Source organism: Myotis nattereri, assembly GCF_964212035.1.
Source record: "Myotis nattereri genome assembly, chromosome: Y".
Lineage (NCBI taxonomy): Eukaryota > Metazoa > Chordata > Mammalia > Chiroptera > Vespertilionidae > Myotis > Myotis nattereri.
In genome coordinates, this window is record NC_138094.1 from 9,120,646 (window position 1) to 9,146,295 (window position 25,650).

Consider the following 25,650-nt stretch of genomic DNA (forward strand, 5'->3'; position numbering starts at 1 on the left):
TTTTGTACCTGCCTTCTCACAACCACATGAATCTGTTTGTTCTACATCTATTGTTCCAGGCTTTATTTGTCTATTCCCTGTAGCTCAAAGCAAAAGTCCTCACCTGTCACAGGTTTAACTCAATGTCAATCCCACAGATGGCTATGCTTGCCTTTCTCCTCTGGCTCTGGAAGAGCCTAAACTTTTGTAGGCTACACTTTCCCCCCAGCAATGCTAAGAGACAAATTCATAGGTTCACCAAAGGATTTTGAAGGTTTTTGCTAACAGGACAGAAACAACACAGTCATTTCGGACTCATACTCCTGGTCATGAAATTCAAATACCAGAGGAGGCAGTTGATCATTTTCACAGGCAGAAATGCAATCTTCTTCTTGCTTGCAGACCTAAATGCCATCACTTTATCACATGGAATAGCAATCTCAAAATAGAAATGCTGTTTGGTTGCTGACTTTAAACAATAAAGAAGAAAAAAGGACTATATCTTTGCTGTGCATTGCATAACAACATTTCGTTCAACAGACCACATATATGACAGTGGTCCCATCTTCTCTCTATATAAAAGTCCAAGCAACGGTTAAGACTGGCCGGTAGCTATGATGTGCACTGACCACCAGAGGGCAGATGCTCAAGGCAGAATCTGCTCCCTGGTGGTCAGTGTGCTCCCACAGCCAAGCTCCCACGACCAGACAACTTCCCATGGTTGCTCCCGCGACCCCACCCCTGCCAGTAGGCCCCGATCAGGAGTGGACAAGATGGCCCTGTTCACCAGCCAGGCCAAGGGACCCCCCAAAATCATGCACCAGGCCTCTGGTAAGATTATAATGGAGCTGAAAAATCACTACTGTCTAAGTGGTGTGGCTATCACCACATGGTAATGTAATACAATGCATTACTCCCGTGTCTATGGAGATGCTAATGTAAACCAACCCACTGTGCTGCCAGTCATATAAAAGTACAGCACATACAACTACGTCTAGTACCTAATACTTAATAAATATAATAAAGGACCATGTCACTGGTTTATGTATTTACTACACTACCCTTTTAATCACTGTTTTATAGTGGTTTTTTTTTTTTTCTAATGATAAAGAAAAGTGTGCTGTGAAACAGCATCCCATGTTATATGGGCAGCAACTTCATATACCTCATGTTTATTACATCTCTCGATGGCGTCATTTTCTCCTGTGCTTGATTTAATCTTGTTTTGTACAGTAACATGCTGTATGTGCTTGCACCGGAGGGGCAATAGGCTACCTGGATGTACAGGAGGCTGTACCACCTAGATTTACAAAAGTGCACTCTGATGTTCACACAACAATGAATTCCCGAAGGACACATTTCTTAGAATATATACCTGCTATTAAATGGTGCATGACTGTACTTTGTAGCTACCTAATTAGTATTTCCACTGGACATCTCAAAGATATCAAGTTTTGGATTTTTTCACTTCCCTTTGTATCCAAACGAAGAGGGGAAATGATGATTATAAGAGAATTTTTCAATGATCAATGTAAACATTACTTAAGAATAATTTTAAAAGCCATTGTTATAATTTTCATTCTATCTCTGAGATAGAACACCTATGAACTCAGTTGGTTTCCTTTATTGTATTATTTTTATTTCCTACTCACCCAGGTCTCTGCGAAACAACCTATCACAGCCACTCTTGGGTGGCCACTGCCCCTACTCAGTATCTATCCCATCAGAGGTCTTGGTGATGGCTAGCTGACTGCTGACTTTCCCACTAGAAGCTCCATGAAGAAAGGGCTTGGGTTGTCCCACTGCAGTATGCCCAGCACCCAGCACACAGGAGGTGTTTGTTTTTCTTTTTTCACAATTAAATCAATGAGGTGATATTGGGTGATAGAGTTTTCATATATGAAGTGAAGGTTCTCAATGAAGTCTCGCTGAATGAGTGCTTTACAGGATGGTGTACCCTGGAATCAGTGAGAACAATCCTTTCAAAGTCTTGTTTCCTTTGGCAATTCCTCATCTCCCTGAGTATGCTGACTTGAACCAAGAAACTACTTACAAGAGGCGTTGAACATGATAGTCCCATCCAAACACTGGAAAAACAAGAGGTGGTTTTACTTAAGAAATCTCCTTTCAAGCTTGAGGCTTAAACTCTTTAGTTCAAGGAGAAAAAGATCTGGCTGGAGTATGAGACAAAGCTCTAATCTCCCCCTAGAGCTTTCCTCCCTGATTCCACACAGGGGAGGGAAGTGTGTAAATTAGAGACAGTAAGAAGAAAGAGAAAGTGGGCCAGACAAGTTTGATGACGAGTTTTCCTCCAATGTCATCAGCTCTTCTGAAAACTGAAATATAAAGGTTCTTCTGTCCTTATTTTTTTTTTAAAGACATGAAGGAAACAAAGAATTATTAACATACTACAATCACATTGAAGATGTATATGGGTATTAACCGCCATTTCAATTTTATACTATGATTTCCCAAAATGGAATGGTTTCTGAAGAACTGTCTTAAGCAAAAAGGTAACTGCTTTGTCAGACTATGGACAAATAAGAAAAATACAATCTTCCAAAACTCAATCAGGAAAAATCAGAAAACCTGAATAAGCCAGTAAGTACTGATGGAATTGAAGCAGTAATTAGATAACTTCCAGCAAACAGAAGTCCTGGTCCAGATGGCTTCATAGGGAAGTTTTATCAAACATTCAAAGAAAAACTAATACCTAATCTCCTCAACTATTCCAAATATCCAAGGGAAAGGAACACTTTCTATGAGGACAGCATTACCCTAATCCCAAATCCAGATAAAGCCACTACAAAGAAAGAGAATTATCCCCGATGAATACAGACCCTAAAATCTTCAACATAATTTTAGCAAATGAGATCCAGCAATACATTAAAAAGACCATACATCATGACCAAATGGCATTTATTCTAGGAATGCAAGGCTGGTACAATATCCACAAATCAATAAATGTGATATATCACATTAACAGACTGCAACACTCAAAAATCACATGATCATTTCAATCAATGCAGAAAAAGCATGACAAAATCCAACACCCTTTTTTGATAAAAACTTTCAGTAAAGTAGAAATAGATCATATCTCAACATATTAAAAAGCCATATATTACAAACCTACAGCCAATACCATACTCAATGGCTAAAAACTAAAACCATTTTCCCTAAGAATAGGAAGACAGGGATGCAACATAACAGGATATAAAATTAACACCCAGTAAACTATGGCATTTTTATATACCAATATTGAACGCTCAGAAAGAGAAATAAAAGAACAATCCCAATTAGCACTGCAACAACAACAAAAAATTGAGACTTATGAATAAACTTAACCAAAGCGGTAAAATACCTATACTCAGAAAACCATAGCACATTGAAAAAAGAGGTAGAAGAAGATATAAACTAGAGGAAGAATATACCATGTTCATAGATTGGCAGAAATAAATACCATCAAAATGTCCATACTACCCAAAGCAATCTTTAGGTTCAATGCATACCTATTAAAATACCAATGGCATATTTCACAGACTTAGAAAAATACTCTAAAAATTATACCAATAAAGACCTCAAAAGCTGCAGCAAGCTTGAGAAAGAGAAAAGTTGGAGGAATAACAATACTAGATATCAAGTTATACTAGAAAGCCACTGTAATCAAAATAGCCTGGTACTGGTACAAGTATCGCATACAGAGCAATGGAACAGAACTAAGAACCCAGAAATTGACCCACACCACTATACTAAACTAGTATTTGACAAAGGAGGCAAGAGCATACAATGGAGCAGAGGCAGTCTCTTCAAGAAATGGTGTTGGGATAATTAGACAGATATATGCAAAAACATGAAATAAGACCAACTTATACCATACACAAAATAAACTCAAAATGGATAAAAGACTTAAATTTAAGTTGGGAAACCATAAAAATCCTAGAAGAAATCACGGGCACCAAAATCTCAGCCATCTTACACAGCAACATGTTTATGGATACAATGCCTAGGGCAAAGGAAACTAAGAAGGAAATAGACAAATGGGGCTACATCAAAATAAAAAGCAGCTGCACAGCAAAAGAAACCATCAAGAAAATAACAAGAGCCCTGACTGGTTTGGCTCAGTGGATAGAGCGTTGACATGTGGACTGAAGGGTCCTAGGTTCGATTCTGGTCAAGGGCATGTACCTTGGTTACAGGCACATCCCCAGTGGGAGGTGTGCAGGAGGCAGCTGATTGGTGTTTCTCTCTCATCGATGTTTCTAACTCTCTATCCCTCTCCCTTCCTCTCTGTAAAAAATCAATAAAAGTATTTTTTTAAAAAGAAAATAACAAGAGAGTCTACTGCATGGGAGAACATATTTGCCAATGATACATCCAATAAGGAGTCAGTTTCCAAAATATATAGAGAACTCATACAATTTAACAAAAACAAGGTAAACAGTCCAATTAAAAAATGGGCAAAGGACATAAATAGACACTTCTCCAAAGAGGACATACAGAAAGCCAAGAGACATATGAAAAAATTCTCAAAGTAACTAATCATCTGGGAAATGCAAATCAAAACAACAATAAGGTACCAGCTCACACCTGTCAGAGTGGCTATCATCAAGAAATCAAATGACAGCTGTTGGCGAGGATGTGGAGAAAAGTACACTGCTGGTGGGAATGCAGACTGGTGTAGCTACTGTGGAAAACAGTATAGTTTCCTCAAAAAATTCAAAATGGAACTCCCATTTGACCCAGTGATCCCACTTCTAGAAATATATTCTAAGAAACCCAATGCACTCATTAGAAAGAATAAATGCACCCCTATGTTCATAGCAGCACAATTTACAGTAGCTGAGATTTGGAATGAGCCTTAAGTGCTCATCAGCAGATGAGTAGATAAAAAACACTATAGTACACTTACACAATGGAATACTGTGTGGCAGTAAAAAAGAAAGAACTCTTACCATTTGCAACAGCATGGATGGACCTGGAGAACATTATGCTAAGTGAAGTAAGCCAGTCAAAGAAAGATAAGTATCACATGATCTCCCTCATGTGTAGAATCTAATGAACAAAATAAACTGATGAACAAAAATAGACCCAGAGACATAAAAGCATGGAACAGACTGTGAAACCTCAGAGGGAAGTCAGGGGAGGGGAGGTGGGTAGGAAGAGCTCAATCATTGAACTTGTATGCATATATGCATAATGAGTGAACACAAATAATGGGATGGTGAGGGCCTGTGTGTGTGTGTGGGGGGGGGGGGGGCGGGCGTGTGCCAGGAGCAGGCTGGAAGAGGTCAATGGGGGAAAGAAGGGGACTTCTGTAATAGTTTCAACAATAAAGATTTTTTTTAAAAAAAGCCACTGTTGGGGAAGATTAATGAGAAGCAACTCCTTTAATTTTCTCCTCTTTACATGTTCAAATTTATTTCAGAAATGTATTAACAATGGCAATACTCAACTCTAAGACTTTGAATAATTTATGCTTATAAAGGTCCTCCCTCAATAAATGAAATAACTCACTAGGAACAGGCTGGCATTTAGTAGCTATCATACTATCTGTAGTTACAACCAAGGAAAACTTACTTGGGTAATGAGAGGAGATAGGTCTGGCAGGAGGAGCACCCAAGGCAGTTCCCAAGAGGGGCATGTCACCAGCAGGATGGAGGCCATTCACTTCAAACTGTATCGGCATGTCTGCTGCATCTATAATAGGTACAAATGAGTGTCCCAGGAGTCCTTAACAACAGCAAAAGAAGGCAGGGCAGTATGGGGGTAACTTTGGCTGCGCTCAAGTCTCAGCCAAAGCAACCAAGCCAGATCTTTTCCTACAGAATTAATCCTAAGACTTTCAGCATACCACTTGACAATCTATTTGCTTCTCAAAGTGTTATTACACTTAAAAGAATTAGATTTGTTTCCAAAACTAGATTTATAACCCAACAGGAAAGTGACAGAATTCACCTGACTTGCTGATAATTATATGAACTCCATTTAGATAGTAAAGCCTTAACAAAATTGTTAAAAAGTTAGTTGCAAAGAATTTACCAATTTTACTAAGCTCTTTCATTTAACTGTTCAAAGTAGAGTACTTTCAGATTTGACAATGAAGCTCACAATGCAAAACTACAGATTATATGCAAATATAAAGATTTCCTAGGCTAGAGAGAACCTTAGAGCTGACTGACTTCTATATCCTAATTTTATACTTAAGCAGTATGCTCCCAGAGAACAATCTAAGGCAGAGCCAGAGCCAGGCCTCCAGTTTTCAGATAAGGAAGCTAATATACTTCCACCTCCATTCATTCACTAAGAATGAGGTTTCTACATCTGATGCAGTCATCAGAATCTGTATAACTTAAATAACTTAGCATCTTCATATTCCATAAAAAGAAAAAAAAATTAAGAATCAGGTATTTTAATCTGAGGCAATCCCAAACTTGGTAAATTAAGTTAAGGGTTCACTTGTGAGCTTAGCTCCAACTTTGAAATTATTGGTTATCTTGAAAATTAAAAAAAAGTAACACTCAAATAGACCCATCAAAATCTGTGATATAAAAAAGGTAATACATCTGTATCCATGTTTTTATCACAAAATACAAATGTTGTAATTTTTAAGGCCTTTGATTTAACAATGGATATATTTCACCAAGACTTAGCTTTCTACATTTTCAACTGTTAAAAACTGGTACTTACATTTAAACTTACGTTCAAAAGATGATCCAAATTCCTCATTATCCTCAAAAGATAGTTCATCCACATTTGAAAATTTATGTCTGTCTTGAACTTCAGTTTGTCTTTGATAAAGACTGGGTTGAAAGAATAAAATTCATGAGTGTGAAGTTGTAATAAGGTAAAACCAAGAGCACAGGGCTATGAAAAGCCTTTGTGACTCTGGAAAAGGCTCTAGGGCGGTGGTTCTCAACCTTCCTAATGCCGCGACCCTTTAATCCAGTTCCTCATGTTGTGGTGACCCCCAACCATAAAATTATTTTCGTTGCTACTTCATAACTGTAATTTTGCTACTGTTGAGAATCGTCATGTAAATATCTGATATGCAGGATGTATTTTCATTGTTACAAATTGAACATAATTAAAGCATAGTGATTAATCACAAAAACAATATGTAATTATATATATGTTTTCCGATGGTCTTAGGCGACCCCTGTGAAAGGGTCATTTGACCCCCAAGGGGTCTCGACCCACAGGTTGAGAACCGCTGCTCTAGAGAATGAACTGTGCTCTGTGAAAATGAAAGCTGTCCTGCACTGGGCACGCTCCATGCAACTGGCATCATTCCAAGTAATCAAGACATTAGCTTGGGCACTCTGCAGAACCACCTTACACTGTGAGGCAGGTATTAATTATATTGCTGACAAGAAATAATGTGGCACTCTCAATGCTTTTATATTTTCAAGAACCACAAAACGTTTTTGAAAAGAACAAATTCTGCACAGCATCAGTATGAGTCAGCTGAAGATGCAAAACTACAAGCCCCATGTGCATCCAAGTGCCCTAACTCCCACATGGGTGTGCTGTTTCTCCTCTTGGCTTTATCATGAGAAAGCAATATAAATAAATGCACATTACACGCATTAGGACCATGATGGACACATGTGGCAGTTTTCAACTCTGTACACTGGGAGTGAATCAAAATATGCAGACAGATGTCCAGCCTGGAGCCCAGAACTAAGGAGTCAGAGTGCCCTCCATATGGATCAAGCACAGACAGGAGTCTCCTATGCGCCTCAATCCCAGCCTGGGTGACCCGCCACCCAACTTCTACATACGCCATTCTACTTCAGCAATCAGACCCTACAACCCACTACCAATTCAGTATTTATCTCAATAGACAAATTAGACTTTTGTTTGGACTAAATGCCCAAATATTTTTTAACTGACTTATTTTTTTTGAAGGACTTTAAAATTAAAATGTGTGAAACTACTTCAAGTTTAAAAATAAACTGAATTTGCTTCTGTAGATTTTGTATGTTGCTTTTTTATTTCTATAAACCAAGTCTATTCATAGAACTATGAAAATGCTTACTGCTACCATAGTGCACTGTGTACACATCAGGTTTAGCAAACAAGGAAAAATTAATTATTTGCTAAAAGGAATTTTCCCCAAATAATTCAGATGATTCTTGAAGATTACACATCATCTTACAATCTGATTCTACACTCCACATGGTCTTGAGCGTCACTTTAAAACAACGCAAAGTCAGGGCCATTCAGCTAACCAGACTTGGCTGGGCCAATCAGAATGTGGAACTTACTTGGCTTTCTGCTCCAGAAGGCTTGAGAGTGAATGGATGGAAAGGCTGTGCCTAGATTCAGTTGCTGAAGGCGGAAGCATTCTTTCAGGACAAGGACTGGGAAAAGCAAAGGCCTGGGATTGGTCCAGACCTAAAGGGCAAAAGGTATCAGGACAAGAGTATTACAAATTACACAGTGAAAACAGCAACATGGTTCCTAAGGAGTTTAATTTGAAAAGAAATTCTACTATCCTTGCAAATAGTTGAGTATGATGTATAACTGACCCACATTATTAAGGATTCAGCATTAATAATAAAACTAATCAGCAGTAAGGGAAAAGCCATTGATTACCATTCTCTGAACACGTCTGCATGTCAAGCAAAATGCTGAACTTGCTCTAACCCGTTGCCTCCCACAATGTTATGTCACAGGGGAGAAGTCTCTGGTAAGCAGGCAACCATAGGTGCAGTGAGGATGAAGCTACTCAGGCTAAAGATTTCCCAGGTACAGCAAGCATAGACTTCTCCTCCTTCTTGCTCTCTACAGCTCACTCACTCGTACTCAGATAAAAGGACCATGAAAGTCCTGAAACCCTTTCTGCAGAAGCTTACCTACATGAGTGGAGGCAGACTCTTAGATGCTAGTGGGCTTCTAGCAACAGAATACCGAAGAAAGCTTTTTCTAAGCAATCAATCTCTTGCTCTAGCTCTTTCATTCTTGCCTTGGTGTGATTACAAACTAAAGATCAGAAATGTGGGAGCAAACAACTGTGCTTGTATTTGGATGATTTATGATCCTTGGTGTAACTGTCTCTCCCATCAGCTTTTCCTGTTTGAGATGATTTTTTTTTCAAGAAATCCCTGCTTGTTTCACCAGTAGGAGACACCATAAATCTGCTGGCAGAATGATGAAACAGAGATGGCTTTGGCTGGGGGCTAAATGAAAATAATGTGACCAATGAGCAGGAAAAAAAATTCAAATATGCTTGATATTTTTTTTTAAATGAAGAGAGAGGTATTAATAAGAACAAATATGCACACTAAACAATTTCTGAAGCCAATTCTTATTTATTAGCATTTTTTGAGAGCTTTATGTACCAGTTATAACTTCATAGACCTTGTTTTTAGGCCTTTTTTTTTTAGTCCTCATTTAAAGATGTATTTTCCATTGAAGAGTGAAAGGGAAGAGTAGAGGAATAGGGAGAGAGAAGAGAAACACTGATGTGAGAGACACCTCAACTTGGCCTCCCACATGCACCCCCAACCAAAGATGGTGAGAAAACCCACAACTGAGGTATATGTGGTTGACAGGAATGGAACCCACCATCTTTTGGTCTGCAAGCCATTGCTCTAACCACTGAATAAAATTAGCCAGAGCTAGGCCTTCCTTCTTAATGCATGATATTATTTCACAACCCACGATCCACAATCATATTCATAAATTTGGTAACAAAGCCTAAGCAGACCTGAATTCACTGTTGATAAACTTTACCTGAACTGATGCAAATCCATTCATTACCTTTATTTATTCTACCCAGCATGGATAGTCACATATTTGACTGCAAACATGGTTCACTAAAGGATGCTGCCCCAGAACTCCCAGGGCTGTGGCAAAACCACTATAGGGCCCAATCTATCTATGCTAATACAAGTTTATGTGGTTGTTAAGCCCTCACGCCGCAATGCCCTCATGCCCATCACATCCATCATCAGGAGGCTGCGTGCACAGGTGGGCGCAGACTTGATGCTGTGTGCACGGAGGTGGGGCCTGGCAGCTAGCTTCACATGGCGTGGCCTGGGGTGCCGCAGTCTTTTTGCATCAAGGGTTCAGGAATTTGGAGAAGGGGCTGACACATAAATGGATACACTGGACAAGAAGTATAAATTTGGAAGGGATGGGGGAAAGCCAGGCGGAAACCAGCTCTCTAGTGGAGTGGCTTGCCGAATTTCTGGACCCATGGCTTTTTATTTACACATTTTTCCCTTTAGCAAAATAAACACGCATATCAAAGGTCAGGTTTGATAAACAGGAAAAAATTATCAGGTTAGGGGAACTGCTTTTGGCCTTTCCTCTAGCAGCAGGTAATAATTTGCAGATTTTCAGCCCTGCTGAATATCGAAGCCCATCAGCCTTCTGGTGAACTTCTCGCATTTATTATGACCTGCTGGTCTTAGCTTCTAGCACTGGGGGTCCCGAGGCTTTACATGCCTGCAGGCAGGGACCCTACTCCAGCCTACCTCTTTGGGGCAATTCATCCAGGAGCCTACATCTTTGGGGCGATCTATCGTGGGGCTCCAGAACTGAGAGGGCACAGGCCAGGCTGGGGGGCCCCTTCCGCCTGACTGCAGGAATTTTGTGCACCAGGCCTCTAGTCGATAATAAAAGCATAATGTGCTAATTAGACCGGACAGCCGAATGACCTTCCAGACATCCTTCTGGACAACCTTCCAGACAAAGCCACAGCTGCGAGGTCCGAGGCGAGCCACCGAAGGTGAGTGCACAAATTTCATGCATCAGGCCTCTAGTTTTCAGATAAGGGTATGAGGACCTGCAGCCACAACAAGACTAACAACTCTGCTCCTCCCACATTACACCTGGGGAGCTAAGGCTAGGATATACAGGTAGGGAGGTGTACAGATGCTGGGACTCCCTAAGCAAAACCTGAACATGCATAGCCAGTCTTGTGGCCGCTACTCTCCAGCAATGCCTCCAGGGCAATGCATGTGTTTGAAAAGGTTCCATCCTCAAACTATTCATCTTTCGAGATCACTGTGATTTCAGCTGTGGGCAGTTTAGCAAATAGGCGTGAGAGAAAATAAGGAACAGGGAAGGAGTCAAGAGATAAAAATGAAACTAGTGTGGAAGATGGGAAAAGGAACTGAGGAGGAGTGAGTACAAATAGGAACTGAGGAAGGCTCCAGGCCAGGAAATGTGGAAACCAGTTCAACTGCTAACACACAGAAACTTTCTTTTTGAGCTTTGTATCTCAGCTTCAGTACACCTGTTATGAAGAAGAGGCAGGCAGTATGCATCCTCAGGGCAAACATGCAGTAACATGATAGCAGTAATCCTTCTGAGTATCTGATGTGTTGCAGGCACTCAACTGAGAGCCATCTCATTTTGCCTTCTTCACCATGGCAAAGTAGATATTCATATCCCCATTGCAAATGAGGAAACTGAGGTCCAACTGTAGCTGGAGAAATCACTGGGTCAAATTTTTCCGACTTTAGTGGTAGTGGGTGGCTCTTGCAGTATCTTTAGAAAAAGACTTTTCTAAGACTCCCATGGGAGAATGAATGTATTTTATTGGTGTGTAATTATATTTTCTGGTCTGCAGGGTTCACTGTCCCTTAGCCTAGTCCTGAAAAGAGTGCAGACGGGGCTCCAGCAGAATCAAAGAGTAGGGCCAGTATCCAGAGTGTCCATTCCATGGTGGAGCAGGGCATGATTTAGTGTCAGGCTACATTTAGTACATCAGTACACTGTGTGAAGTCTACATGGCTGTGGGTCACAGGGTGAGTAGAGGGAGGTAAGAACACCATAAGCTGGGAATCTGAGGTGAGCAGCGAGAGAGAGGGGCTTCTTTGTTCAGGAGCTTAAAAATTAAATATTCCTGTACTTGCGGTGGCATGCCTATTTCTGGCTACTGACTTATTCCCTGGTGTGACAGACTAACAGATAAGCAACATCACACGTCATGCAGACCTCACTGGGCATGGGTCCATTGTCTAGTGCCTTCCCACAGTGATCTTTAGGTAATAAACTTGGAGACTATTAACTGCAATTCCCTGGCAAAGCTGTATAAACGGCATGTCTCTATTACCTAATCTTCCTTTTACTCCTTCCCTGTTAATAACCAGGTTATTATAATGGTTATCACAAAGAAGTTAAATGTGTCCAACCAAGGTTAATCAGTAACTTCAAAATTGAGGTGCAAAAACATAAACACTGTATATAATCAATGTGATATATACTAACCTCTATCTAAAGCAACTGAATGACAGGTCCACCAGTCACTCTGACATGTACTGATACCAGGGGGCAGACACTCAACGCAGGAGCTGCCCCCTGGTGGTGAGTGCGCTCCCACAGGGGGAGTGCCGCTCTGCTGACTGACCTGTTCCTGGAGGCCCACCAGCCAGCAGCAGTAGCCACTCACTCCCTCAGTAGTCCTGCAGGTCCAATCTCTAGAGAACAGGCCAGGCACCAACAGACCAGTACCACCAGCACAGGGCCACTAGCCTCCTGAAAGTTGGCCTCAGGCACCGCAGCTGCTTCCCCTCCCTAGACACTCTGCAAGGAAGAAATCTTGACAATCCCTGCGAACGTCAGGGACAGATCTGGATCCTGGGCAGGCAAGGGCATCCCACCACCTGCCCAAAGGGCAGATTGCGTTCTCCCCCCACCGCCCCTCCATCCCATACCCTTTGGGACAGGCGCCAGATGCAGGCAAGCACCACTGCAGCAGAGGAGCTTCTCCTGATCAGGACTGACTGGGCATGAGCCTGCGGCAGGTGCAGCAGGATCAGGATGAGCGAGAGTGGTAGGCAGTAGCAGCAGGTGGCGCTGGACTGCCAGTTTCAGCACAATCCCCACAGGCCACACTGAGGGACCCCACCCATGCACAAATTTATGCAACAGGCCTCTAGAGTGACATAAGTCACCCTGCTTCTCACATATTTTACTCATCTCTCAAGGAACACGTAAAAACCCTGAAGGGTCAGATTGATCTTATTATCAAGGTAACAAATATAAAAGAAAAACCAAGGTCCATGAATTTGGGAACCTCTGTGCCATTACACCTTTCTTATTTGGGGTACAAGGCTCTTCCAAGCCAAAGGAACCTATAAAAGCAAGTCACGTTAGCTGATGACTGACTGGTTGGTATTCCTGAAATGGACAGAGTTTTTACTTCTAAGATGACATATTTCTATGGCTTTTCCCCTACTATGAGAATTACTGAAACTTAAGTAATGATCATTACATTTCCATATATACTGGAAGTTTTACACATACACATTTGTAAGTTAAAAATCTCTCTAACCTGTCTCAATCTGCTTCAGTTGCAATTTTAAATCAGCCACCTGCATAGTTAACCTCCTTACAAAAGCATCATAATTTAATATCTGGGCCTTCAGCTTTGCAGAATGCTCAATCTGAAAAGATTTAAAGAAGGGAAGAAATCAATGTAAAAGAAATCCCAGTTCACTTCAAAAGGAACAAGTCTTTTATAGGGCTTATTCTCTTTTCCATTTTGCCCATTCTGAGCAGCTTCATGCATGTAGTCCACAGGTCCCTAGAAAACAATAGAGCACACAAACAAGTTTGCCACCTCCATTTGCACTCATCTCTAAGAACAGTTCTATAAGGTATGAGGCAGACACCAGAGTGTCAACAATTCTAAGTCACAGGGCAAGAATCAAGAGACATTACTAGAGGGCACAATCGAGACTGGGACAATTTTTGTTTATGAGTGCGCTTTCCTTGGGATTTTATTACTGTTATAAATATAGTTATATCATCACCCAAGAATTTCTCAGGTGAGAAGGTTACCTTAGAATAGTGGGGGGATAATTTTTGATGTTAAAACCAATCTGATTTACACTGGTGTGACACACACCAAGCTTACATGTGTACACAGTGGATCAGACTAACACCCGACCAAATAAAGATCAGTACTCACTTCACTTTGCAGCTGTCTCTGCAGAGCCTCCTTGTGAGTTTCAAACTTCTTATGCCCTAACACGAAAGCAGCTCTTGCTTCCTTCAACTGTTTCTGCAAATTTACCAGTTCAGGAGGTGGTTGAGCTATAACTAAGAAGGTAAAAAAGCCTGGTGATTATCAACAGTAAGTTTTCCCATCTCACTTAGCAAAAGCAGCTAAAGATATTTTAAATTGTTCTTTCTTTTCTTTGTACACATGTAGTTAATACCATATTAATTCTATGGAATGGACTAAGAGCACAAATTTCAGAAGAGTTTAATGCATGCAGAGGCAAAGTTCACTACTCTTTTCTAATGCAAATGAAAGAAATTCTTTCAAATCCTTTAACTAACCTGAAAGCCCACCTCTTTCCTCTATCACACACAGGAGGCATAAAAGGAGTTCTCCATCAAAACCTGTTAAGTACCCCTAGGTCTAATCTGATCTGTGCACCAGTCAGCAACACTCAGGGTTCAAGCAGACATCAGATGGAGTTCCACCATTTCAGTCACTGAAGAACCACTAAAGGGTGATTCATGTAGGTTAGCCACTAAGGGTGGTATAGTTCTCTGGGCTAGTAATCGGGCCATGCTGTTAACTCCGTGGGCCCAAAGTAGGAGTGGGGAAACTTACTTCTGCCAAGGGCCATTGGGATATTTATTTTTAGTTAGTTATTTATTTTTAAATATATTTTATTGATTTTTTACAGAGGGGAAGGGAGAGAGATAGAGAGCCAGAAACATCGATGAGAGAGAAACATCGATCAGCTGCCTCCTGCACATCCCCCATTGGGGATGTGCCCGCAACCCAGGCACATGCCCTTGACCGGAATCGAACCTGGGACCCTTCAGTCTGCAGGCCGACGCTCCATCCACTGAGCCAAACCGGTTTTGACATGGATATTTATAACATCATTTGCAGGTCATACAAAATTATCAACTTAATTAGCCTCCTATATTTGGTCAAACATTTAATTAACTCACCCCTAATGCCTTGGCAGGGCCAGATCAAAAGATTTTATGGGTCTTCTATAGCCTGTGGGCAGGACAGTCTCCACACTTGGCCTAAACCATCAGGGAGGGAAGAATTCCCAGAATTGGGAGAGAAAGATCTGGCACAGGCACAGAGCAATGGTGAGAGGTCATCCTGTAAGCACTGGATCTTGCCTTGCTGAGAGGCACAGGGCCAGCCCACAGCCAATATATACAGTGGGGGTGAGGATGCAATGGTGGAGAGGGAATAATAACCTCAACCTCACTCTCATTCCTCCTTCTCAATGGCCAAATCTGAGCAGCAGAAAGTGAGGGGAGATTTGTACAACCCAGAAGGCAGATTTGTAGTTTAAAGATACTTCTTAGTGACACTAATAATATACTATAGTAATAGCAAGCAAAAAAAAGGAAGTAACTTCAAATTGAGAATCTTAATTTTATAAAAATTTTCCTGATTGAGGCCTTCCTTACAGATACAAAGCATAGTTTCATAATATTAAGCTAATATGAATTACAAAGACATGCAAATCAGGAAAAAGACATACGGTTAAAAAGATGCAAGTTTTCATTTCTGCTCTCTTCCAGTTGTTGTTTAAGTAATTTATTTTGAGCCTGAAGCTCTAATTTCTCTTCTTTTAGAAGCGAATAGCCACTCATCTCTTTCATCTCTTCATTCAGCAGGTGGTTTTGCTTGGTTATTGCCAAGAACTGGGCCTTGAGAGATTCGAGTTCAAGCTGGAATTGAAAAAAAAACTTGCATTTGAACAGTTACTGCAGTACTTCTTATGCAAAAACTGGCAGGCTGCTATAAACTGGGTGTCATAGTAAGTAAGGTCACTGGACAGAGGACTCATTCTCTGCAGTAAGAAGAACCTGATTCCAACATGGAAGCTCATCTTTGCCCTAGAAGGGGCGGGGGAAGTTCATCCAACCTTATACTTATGCAGAAGAACCCTGGCCTACAAAGCAAGTGCTTCAGATTAAGTTTGTTGCCCATTTTCCAGATACAACTAAGGTCCCAATAGCAATCACAGACTGCAGCAATGTTTATAAAAATGAAAAGCTGAGCTATCACAAACATGCTGTGGTGCTTTCCTTTTCATGTTTACATACAAAAGTCTACAATGTTCTCAAATAAATAGATCATTACAGCTGCAAAAATACATTTTATGTGCAGGATATATCCAGGTACATCAAGTTCCAGCTCTGTCCTTCAGAGAGCACACGTGATGAACAGCAAGAAAATAAATGGCATGTGAAAAACACATCTCATTCTGTTTTATCCTGTAAGATCCCAATGTAATGACAGGAATGTTCACCTTCTGCTGATGGGAAGGAAGGAGAGGCTAAGGCAGAAACTAAAAGCACTGGCCACCTGCTATGGGCTAGGCACATAGGTCAGCTCACCACGGAACCTCAACCACCCCAATGATTAAGGAACTTGTTCCAGGCAACAAGCAGGAAGGACTAAAAGGAAGAACTACTAAATTAACTTAAGTTGGGCCTTCTTAGTCATAAAATAAACAGTCTAAACACATCAAGCTAAATAATGTATGGCTGAAACTAAAATTTCATCTACTGCCTTGAAGTTTTATCGACTTCAAAAAACAATAGGCTTAGCAATTACCTCAAGTTCTTTCACACGAGTTGCAGAATGATTGCATTCTTCTTCCTGTTTTGAATTGGTAGCCATGGACTGCTCTTGCACAAGAATAGGTTTTACTGAAAGAGAAAGCCAACCAATTAAAGATGTTTTTCTAGTGAATAAAAACTCATTTAAGAATTTATGTACAATGTCAGACCTAATGACGATTATTTCATCATCTAAAATAGCAGGTGTCATAGTCAAAAATCAGTAGGGAAAGTAAGAAATAAGTCCTATTACCCAACAGGTGATGGGAAGTCTTAATGGTCACATATATTGTGAACTTTCTTCCACTACACATACCCACCAGTTGCACCAGCTGCTCAGAGCCCTCATACACAAAGATCTGAATTTCCTTAAATACAAAGATTTGTCTTATGATTTTAATGTCTATTTCATCATTTCCACTTCATTCAATATGAGTCTATGCAGATATATCATTAAAAAAAAATTAGCTGACTACATGATGGTACTAATTCCTAAGAAGTATTAGTCTAGTTTTCACAAGATAGTCACAGAGGAGCAGCCACACACTGGGTGACCTTATGGGTCCTTATCAAGTACCCAGCTCTGGTTCCTTTGAAATTTCTACTTAAGTTCACTTCTTTTCATAGACAAGTTTCTACAAATATACTGAGACATAAAATATCAAGAGATTGAAAAATTATTCAACTTTCCTACTCCTGGGTTAGTTATAAAACAGTTTAGGAAGTTATATGTCAGGTAAAAATATCATGAGGCATAAACACATGTTACAAGTAAAAGAAATAAGGAAACAGGTCACAGGGAATGGAGAAGTTAAAATTTTCCATAAGTAAAAAATGAAGTCTCTCATGCTTAAAACCACAATGAGCTATCACCTCCCACCTGTTAGAACAGCTATCATCAATAAATGGATAAATAACAAGTGCTGGCCAAGATGTGGAAAAAAGAGAACCCTCATACACTGTTGGTGGGAATGCAGACTGGTGCAGCCACTATGGAAAAACAGTGTGAAGTCACTCTCCCCACCCCCACCCCCCAAAAAAAAATAATAATAAGAGCGGCCATATGTTCTAATAATTCTACTTCTCAGTATATGTAAAAAACAACAACATGCCAATTTGAAAAGACATACATGTGCACCCACATGTTCACGGCAGCATTACTAGTAACAGACAAGATTTGGAAGCAACCTAGACTACCATCAATAAATGAATGTGTGGATACAGAAGATGTGATATATTACTCAGCCACTGAAATGAATAAAATCTTGCCACCTGTGACAACATGGATGAATCTAAAGGATATTATGATGAAATAAGTTACAGAGAAAAACAAATACCTTATGATTTAACTTACATGTGGAATCTTAAGAAATAAAAATAAACAAAACAAAACAGACAGGCCCATAAATATTGATAACAAGCAAGTGGTGGTCAAAGGGGAGGGAGGAAAGTAGATGGGGGAAGAAAAACCTCCTGAATACCCTACCTCTCTCAGGTTAAGGTCATTTTTGATACGTAAAATTAAAAGAACAAAATAATGATTAATTTTGTAGTAAAAGTAAAATGTAAGCTACACACACACATATAAATTTAGAACAGGCCCAATTTAGGAAGCTAATAACCTATACCAGAAATTTACAAATGCAGCTTTCTTCTCCACAAGAATCACCTTTATTCTTCCTGTCCTCTTCACCCAGTCTGTTAGATCTATCGATGTAGTCATCCTTTAGCTCAAGTTGATACCTGAGAATTAGAATGACCAAAATGATTTTCTTGTCACTTTCCTGAACAGATTCCTATCAATGTATGGGTTTCTGTGGCACCCAGGCACCTAAGGGCATGAACATGGCCATGCATAACTTCAAGGACTATCAGTACCAAAGCCCAGAGATCCAAATTCTGAATATAAAACCTGCTACAATCCTTTAACTTGGTCCCCAAAACTCGTTATTGTGAGGTTATTGAGAACAATTATTCCATGGTGGTCTGGATTGGCACACAAAAGTAAATTAAGTTCAATTTACACTGGTACAACTGACTCTAAATCCCAAGAACAAGAAGTCAGTCACATCCACCTGCCTTGCCTTGCACCCCATCCCCACCCCAAAGAACTTTTGCCCTCAAGGGCTGGGCATAGGGTTCGGGGCCAACTTCGACCACCCTCATATCTGGGTTAGCAATACCAAAAGCACACTTTCAAGTTTTACTTATCTCCACCAACTGCCACTAGCAGACGTTTCAGTTGAGAGAGATGGTGAGTATCCTGTGAATTCCCACCCTTGCTCAAGTCATAGAGGATACCCAAACCAGACAACATCAAACAGTACATGATCTGCGAAGCAGTGGGAAAATTAACATACACATTTACTCATTCATTTAGCCCTAAGGGTTTAACAACTACAGACATGTCAGCATTTGCTATTATACTCGAGAAGCTGACATACTATATGTATGTCATCATTTCAAAATCTATACATGGAAAGGTACTATATTTTAATTAGAATTCTTTTAAAGAATAAGCTCAGTACTATGTAATGTAAGTACTATGTAATGTAATCTCATGACAAATTACGGGCAAGGCAGTAAAAAGAGACCACTTATTAAGACATACCAAAAGTTAGTTGAGTCATCTCTTCACCACAAATTCATTTACTCAATGAATATTATATGAACACCTGTGTGCTAGACACTACACTGAGCACTGTAGAGAAAAGTTACCATATGGGCTTGATGTCTGCACTGAGTAGTTAATCACTGCAACACATTAAAACTCAGATTATAGGGAAGTCATAGTAACCACAGTTATCATATTTTCCTTTTCCTGTATAATTTTTTTGCTCCATTGTTAATTTCCATTTATTTCTTTTGATTCTGGCTTTGCAGAATCTTGAAGGAATACAGGGCACATGTTACCTGATAAGCACTAAAACCACTAGGCAGAATAATTTATAAATTGATAGATACCTCCATCGTAGTGGCAAGTATGAGGCGGGAGAGGAAAAGAGAACTAAAAGGGATTATAATTCCAGCCCTGGTCAGCCTGATTCAGATGGTTGAAGCACTGTCCAGTGCATTGGAAGGTCATGGGATCAATTCCTGATCAGGGCACATACAGGAGGCAACAGATCAATATTTCTCTCTCATGCTGATTTTTACCTGTCTCTCTCCTTTCCTCCCTAAAATTATTATTATTTTTTTAAAAAGTGAATTTTTAAAAAGTTGATCAACCTGTGGGTCGCGACCCCTTTGGTGGTTGAACGACCCTTTCACAGGGGTCGCCTAAGACCATCCTGCATAACAGCTATTTACATTACGATTCATAACAGTAGCAACATTACAGTTATGCAGTAGCAACGAACATAATTTTATGGTTGGGTCACAACATGAGAAACCGTATTTAAAAGGTCAGAAGGTTGAGAATAACTGCCTTAGATCAACCACTTTTATAGTTTATCTACAATGTGAGCTGAGCAACTCACAATGTGCCATAAAATGAAAGCAAATCACAGACCCTCAATACATGTTAGAAAAGCTATGAGTAAGAAAGAGCAGAGGATGCTATTCCCTATACTGTAACTCTGTAAAATTATCTTAAATATTCATGGGAAAGGCTTGACTGTCAATAAAAAACACGTATTTTTTTAAACACTATCACCATAAAATGTTAAGTCTTATCTACTTCACTAGTATTGCTGTGTTTCCATCAACTTATTCCAAATCTATTACTTGTTTAAGAACACCAAACAATTTCTTTAGAATTTCATTCTTGAGCTTTTGGTCACAGGTCTCCTCCATGCTCTTTATATTCAGGATTCTGTCTCCTAAGTGCATCAGCCACACTTTTATGATTTTCTTCTGTAGCCTCTGATATTAGCAAAAATATAAAAAGCAAAAAAATAAAACTGTAATTGCTGAAGTAAAGACTTTAGGAGAAAAAAATAACATAATTTTAGCTCCACAAGCTAAAACTGTTATGTGACTGTCACTGCTGGGAAGTAACTGGAAAGAGCTGGAGTTCTCCATCTATTTTATGAACTGACCAAGTTATGTGGGATCTGAAGTAGCAGATGGAGCAGCATGGTGCACCAGGCTGCAGGGAGTGTGCAAGTTTCAAGACCAAAGTGCTTTTCATAGAAGATGATGAACACTTAAAAAATGATTGCAGGTAATAAATGGCCATAATAAATTCAGAGAAAAGCTACATACCAAACTTAAGTTAGTGTACTTTTGCTTTAGTACTTATTTCTTCAGTAAGATTATTTCTGTGAGGTTTAACTGATCAGCCCATAGGTATGAAAGACAAAAGATTTGTTTCTGATATTTAATAATCTAGTGATTGAATACTGAAGAGTGCTGAACAATAGAAAAAGATAGATAGGTCAATCAGAACTTCCAAATACTGAAGAATGGAATGGTCTTCCCTTTGATCGAGCCAGGTAAGTGCTAGGGAATGCTGACCATTCCAAGCAAAGGATAAAAGCTCTATGTGTTAGCACCCTCTGCTGACTAACATGTAAAGCAAAGGAGCAGTAAACTATACTTATTAGCTTACTAGATGCCTGGTGCACAAATTCATGAATGGCAGGGGTCCCTCCACCTGGCTGATCACGGTGGTCTCACACAGTCCTGATCTTCTCACCCAGTCCCAATTGGGGCTGGGGTGGGATCACAGGAGGGCTCCAGGGCAAGTCTGGTCCTGTCTTGCCTGGTCCTGATGGGCCCCACCCCAGCAGCAAGCAACTTACTGGTTGGAACATCTGCCCCCGGGTGGTCAGTGCAAGTCGTAGCGACCAGTCAGTTGACCACTCGGTCAGACACTTAGCATATCATGCCTTTATATATATAGGTTGTAACTCACAGCACAGAATGTTCAGCATGAACTTTCCCCTGCCCCTGGTCTTGGAGACCGCATGTTCTTCTAAGGCTCTGCTCACCAAATTCAGCTGCCACATGAAGTAAATTGCATTGTGTGCGTGGAAACCCTTTGTAGGCTCCATTGCTGTGTCTTTACTTCGTTGCAGTTCCAATTACTCCAACATAAAGACAGACACCCTCATTATCAGGTAACACCATCATGGTAAGACCCCTGCTCAGCCTACTGCAGTGGTTTTTAAATAGGCCATGGGTCGCCCTAGATGGTTTGGTAGAGTAGGTACAGCCGCAGCCTGCGAACTAAAGGGTCCTAGGTTTGATTCCGGTCAAAGACACATTCCTGGATTGCGGGCTTAATCCCCAGTATGGAGCACATGCAGGAGGAGATGGATTCTCTCTCATCATTGATGTTTCTCTCTCTCTCTCTCTCACTCTGCCTTCCTCTCTGAAATCAATAAAAATAGTAAGTAGGCCATTAATCAAACGTTGCTGCTCTCCATCCAGTCCCCTCAAACCCTCTTTTGCTTTGACCCTCCCCACACACACACTCTGCTGCGGTCTGTAAAATGGGGTCAGGATTTCTACTTCAACCAAGGGCAAAGCTTCCACATGGCCCTCCTTCCCCGACTGTCTTTGCCCCCAGTCCTGTGGGGTTTCTCCCTCCTTCCCCTCCATCTAACTTGGTGGGCCCTGCTCTGCCCCCTCCTCATGTGACCTCCTGTCTGCAGCCTCCCACTTTCTCCTCTGGGGGCAGAGCTCTCCAAAGGCTGTGTGGGAATGGAGCGGGCTGTGCAGAGTGGGGTGGGGCAGACAAGGCAGTACAGGGTGTGCAGTGGTGGAGAGCTCTGTGGGCCAAGTCCAACCTTTGGAGAAGAGCTGGGGTGACAGGTCACCGGGAGGAGGAGGGAGGGATGTAGACCTTGTTCCGTGGGAGAGGCACTGGGTTCCTTGGCTGTCCCCACACAACAGCTTTTCTAGGCCCCTGCACAGCTATCATCCTCCACCTCTTGCTGCCTCCGCCTCAAGTTTTGGACTCAGTTTCTTTGACTCAGCCCCACCCCCCTCTCAGCTGCGTTCCAGGAGCCTGAGGCTGCACCTTGGCTTTGGGCAGCTATGCCTGGCCTGCCCCCTATAATGGTGTTACCCACTCTCCTGGAGTAGTTAGTGAAACTTAAATAAATATAAGCAGCTCTGAAGATTATAAATTGAGCACTGAGAAGGCCACAGGCTGCGGAGGGCTGCATAGTCCAGGCTCTCAGCATAGAAGCCTCCCCAGCCACCCGGTCCCTGCTGGCTCCCGCCCCCACCTGCCTCTGCCCAGGGCTCAAGACAAACCCCAGGAACTTCCTGACAGCTCTCACCTCACATCTCACTTTCCAGTCCAGCCCACCAGTGCCCACAGCAAGCTAACCTACTGGTCCGAGCGTCTGCCCCCTGGTGGTCAGTGCACGTCATAGTGACTGATCGACTGATCCAGTGGTCAAACTCACAGTGGAACTCCAGTAGAGGGAATAATTTGCATATTAGGCTTTTATTACGTAAGATATCAGCGATTTTCAACCTTATTTATCTCTGACACACATAAACTACTAAAATTCTGCAGCATGCCAAAAATATATTTGCCCATTTAAAAAAAACACAACAGGTATATTTTTGAATCGTTCACAATGAACCGCTATTTTGTGTTGACTGTTGTCTTTTTTTTTTATTTGAAAATCTAAGGAAAAAGAGGTTAACGCCCTTGACTACAGTCAGGTATGTCATCTTTTATATATTCTTGCAGCACACCAGTTGAAAATCGATGGCTTATTTGTCACTTTCCTTTTCTGTCATGATCAATTTACCACTTCAGTACTGCTTAGAACAGAGTAATGTAGCAGAGATGAAAAATAAAATGAATTAAAGCCTATATAAATGATCTAACCACATTAATGAAGACCAGGGCAAATCCACTAAGGAAGTAAGAGTCAACTAACAGTAGAACCTAATGGAAATGAAACCTGTTTCATAAACTAGACTGGTGAGCTTGCCATTAATGGCAGGTACAATGTGAAGAATGAAATAGTGGTGAGCACTTAGTACACACACATCCATCACCCAGTACAAATCAAGTCAGAGCCACTGCATTGAGTTACTACATGCACATGGAACCGTTAGATCTCAATGACTAAACATAAGTGTGTGACTGAACATAATTTGTTAACAGTTGTTAGCTTCTTCAAAGTACTGGTCTGGTTTTACTGTAGCCTGATGATGGTGTCTCACTGCTTTTCATCCCAATAACTAATATTTCAAAAGCAAAATCCTAGTCTTTGTTTCTCTCAACTTATGCCTTTTAAAACTAGCCGAATGCACCTTTACATCCAAGAACTCTACTTGGCAATTAGCATTAGAATAATTAGTAGTATTTGTTTTAAACTCACAGACTCTGAATAGTCAAAATGAAAACATTACTTACAAATCAAAAGCTTCAATTCTTTGCTTCAGTTCTGCTTCTCTGCCTTTTAGGAAATCGATATCTTCCAGTAGAAGCTGTATTTGAGCATAACTTTCTTTTGTTTCCATCTGTAGAGGAAAGCATTAATTGTAGCAAGCAAGCTGAGGAAAATAAGACAGATTTGAACTAATGGACTGCTTCCTACATTCCAGAGAACAAAGTACAGACAATTAGAGGAACAATTTCACTTTTAAAACATTCCATCTCAAGGTATGCATTTTGCCTATTCTAGTTACACAAGAATTTACCTCCTAGTCCAGGGGTGGGCAAACTTTTGGATGCGAGGGCCACAATGGGTTCTTAAACTGGTCCGGAGGGCCGGAACAAAAGCATGGATGGAGTGTGTGTGTGAACTAATATAAATTCAAAGTAAACATCATTACATAAAAGGGTACGGTCTTTTTTTCTTTTAGTTTTATTCATTTCAAACGGGCCGGATCCGGCCCGCGGGCCGTAGTTTGCCCATGGCTTCCCTAGCCCAATGACTGTTACGCTATATTACCCTAATATCCCTTGTGCAGAATATCCTGACACTTCCTTAACATTTTTGTAAGTTCTCCAGAAAAAAAAAAACAAAAAACAAAATGGGGGAACTTAACAAAGTAGAATCCCCATGGTTCAATAGTCGTCTGAAAGTTTCAATTCATGGGCGGTTCTGACTCAGAATGAACAAGCTGGAATGAAACTGTGAAAAATAGATCACACTTACATTTGCGTGTTCACTGAGCAAGGATTTACTGAATATCATGTCAAAAAGCACAGTGAGCTGGATATGAAAAGATGAACAGCTACAGTCCCCATCTTTTAAAAAATTCACAATTTACTGAGGGAGAGAGAAATAATACTACAATGTGATAATTTCACAACCAGAGTCCAGTCTCCACGGCAGGAATGATGCCTAAATGAGTCTATCAATGGGATTCAGGGAAGGCGTCACCAGGAAGCATCATTGAAGCTAAAGTTTGAAGGACAGGACAGTTTTATCAGGGAGAGAAGGGGGTGAACAGTTGGGTGGCAGAGTAAAAGTATGGTGCCTTTTATGAGGATGCCAAGCTTCTCCAGTGCCTTCAGAGAATCTGACTGAATGGAGACAGGCTGTCAACTGGTTGATCTGATCTAGTCACTCACTCATTTTAAGGTTCAAAGTGTTAGTCTGAACACAACCCATCATCTCAAAGACCAGTGCTTCCATTTATTTTTATAGCTAAAATTAACCCAATTCCCAGAAATGCCAGAAAAAATTGGAGAGGGGGTGTGGTCACCATTAATAACTGGGTTTTACTGAGAAGCTCCAAGAAAGGTTGACACTGGAAGGAAGCCTTTTAACTTCAACCATCTCCTGGTATCAGTAGTCCTGGCTGAGGAAACCATGACCCCAACCTAGTTAGGTCTGACAACCCTTGGGAAAGGAACTGTTTTTCCAAAAGAAACAATCCAATCTCTTTTGCTGGCATGCACTCCCCACCATTCCTCAACCTCTTCATGTCCTGTCCAGTCATTTTCTGGGTGACAAGATCAAATGGCCACATGGATGACACTTATAAGCCCCAGGCCCTTCTACTGCAGGGACCTTTGCCTTTGCTCAGATGGAAGCACATTGCATTTGGTTTCCAACTTCACCTAGAACCCCAACCTGCAACTCTGTCCTGTTGGTCCACCCTTATTCTTCCATCTGTCTGTATCCCCAGACTTACTCCTTGATGTCTGAGACTGCCACGTAGCTCTCC

At 40.9% G+C, this 25,650-nt stretch overlaps 1 protein-coding gene across 1 annotated transcript in view; it reads right to left on the minus strand.

The window, feature by feature from the left end:
• Positions 1-25,650, minus strand: part of LOC308512321 (centriole and centriolar satellite protein OFD1-like) — a gene marked incomplete at both ends in the record, with an annotated part of 142,593 nt that overhangs the window by 11,841 nt on the left and 105,102 nt on the right. The window contains 11 exon segments of the mRNA XM_081082101.1: positions 5,557-5,670; positions 6,667-6,779; positions 8,247-8,371; positions 13,287-13,382; positions 13,910-14,040; positions 15,468-15,657; positions 16,550-16,644; positions 18,224-18,297; positions 20,300-20,370; positions 20,372-20,395; positions 23,893-23,991. Coding sequence (XP_080938227.1) covers positions 5,557-5,670; positions 6,667-6,779; positions 8,247-8,371; positions 13,287-13,382; positions 13,910-14,040; positions 15,468-15,657; positions 16,550-16,644; positions 18,224-18,297; positions 20,300-20,370; positions 20,372-20,395; positions 23,893-23,991 — 1,132 coding nt within the window.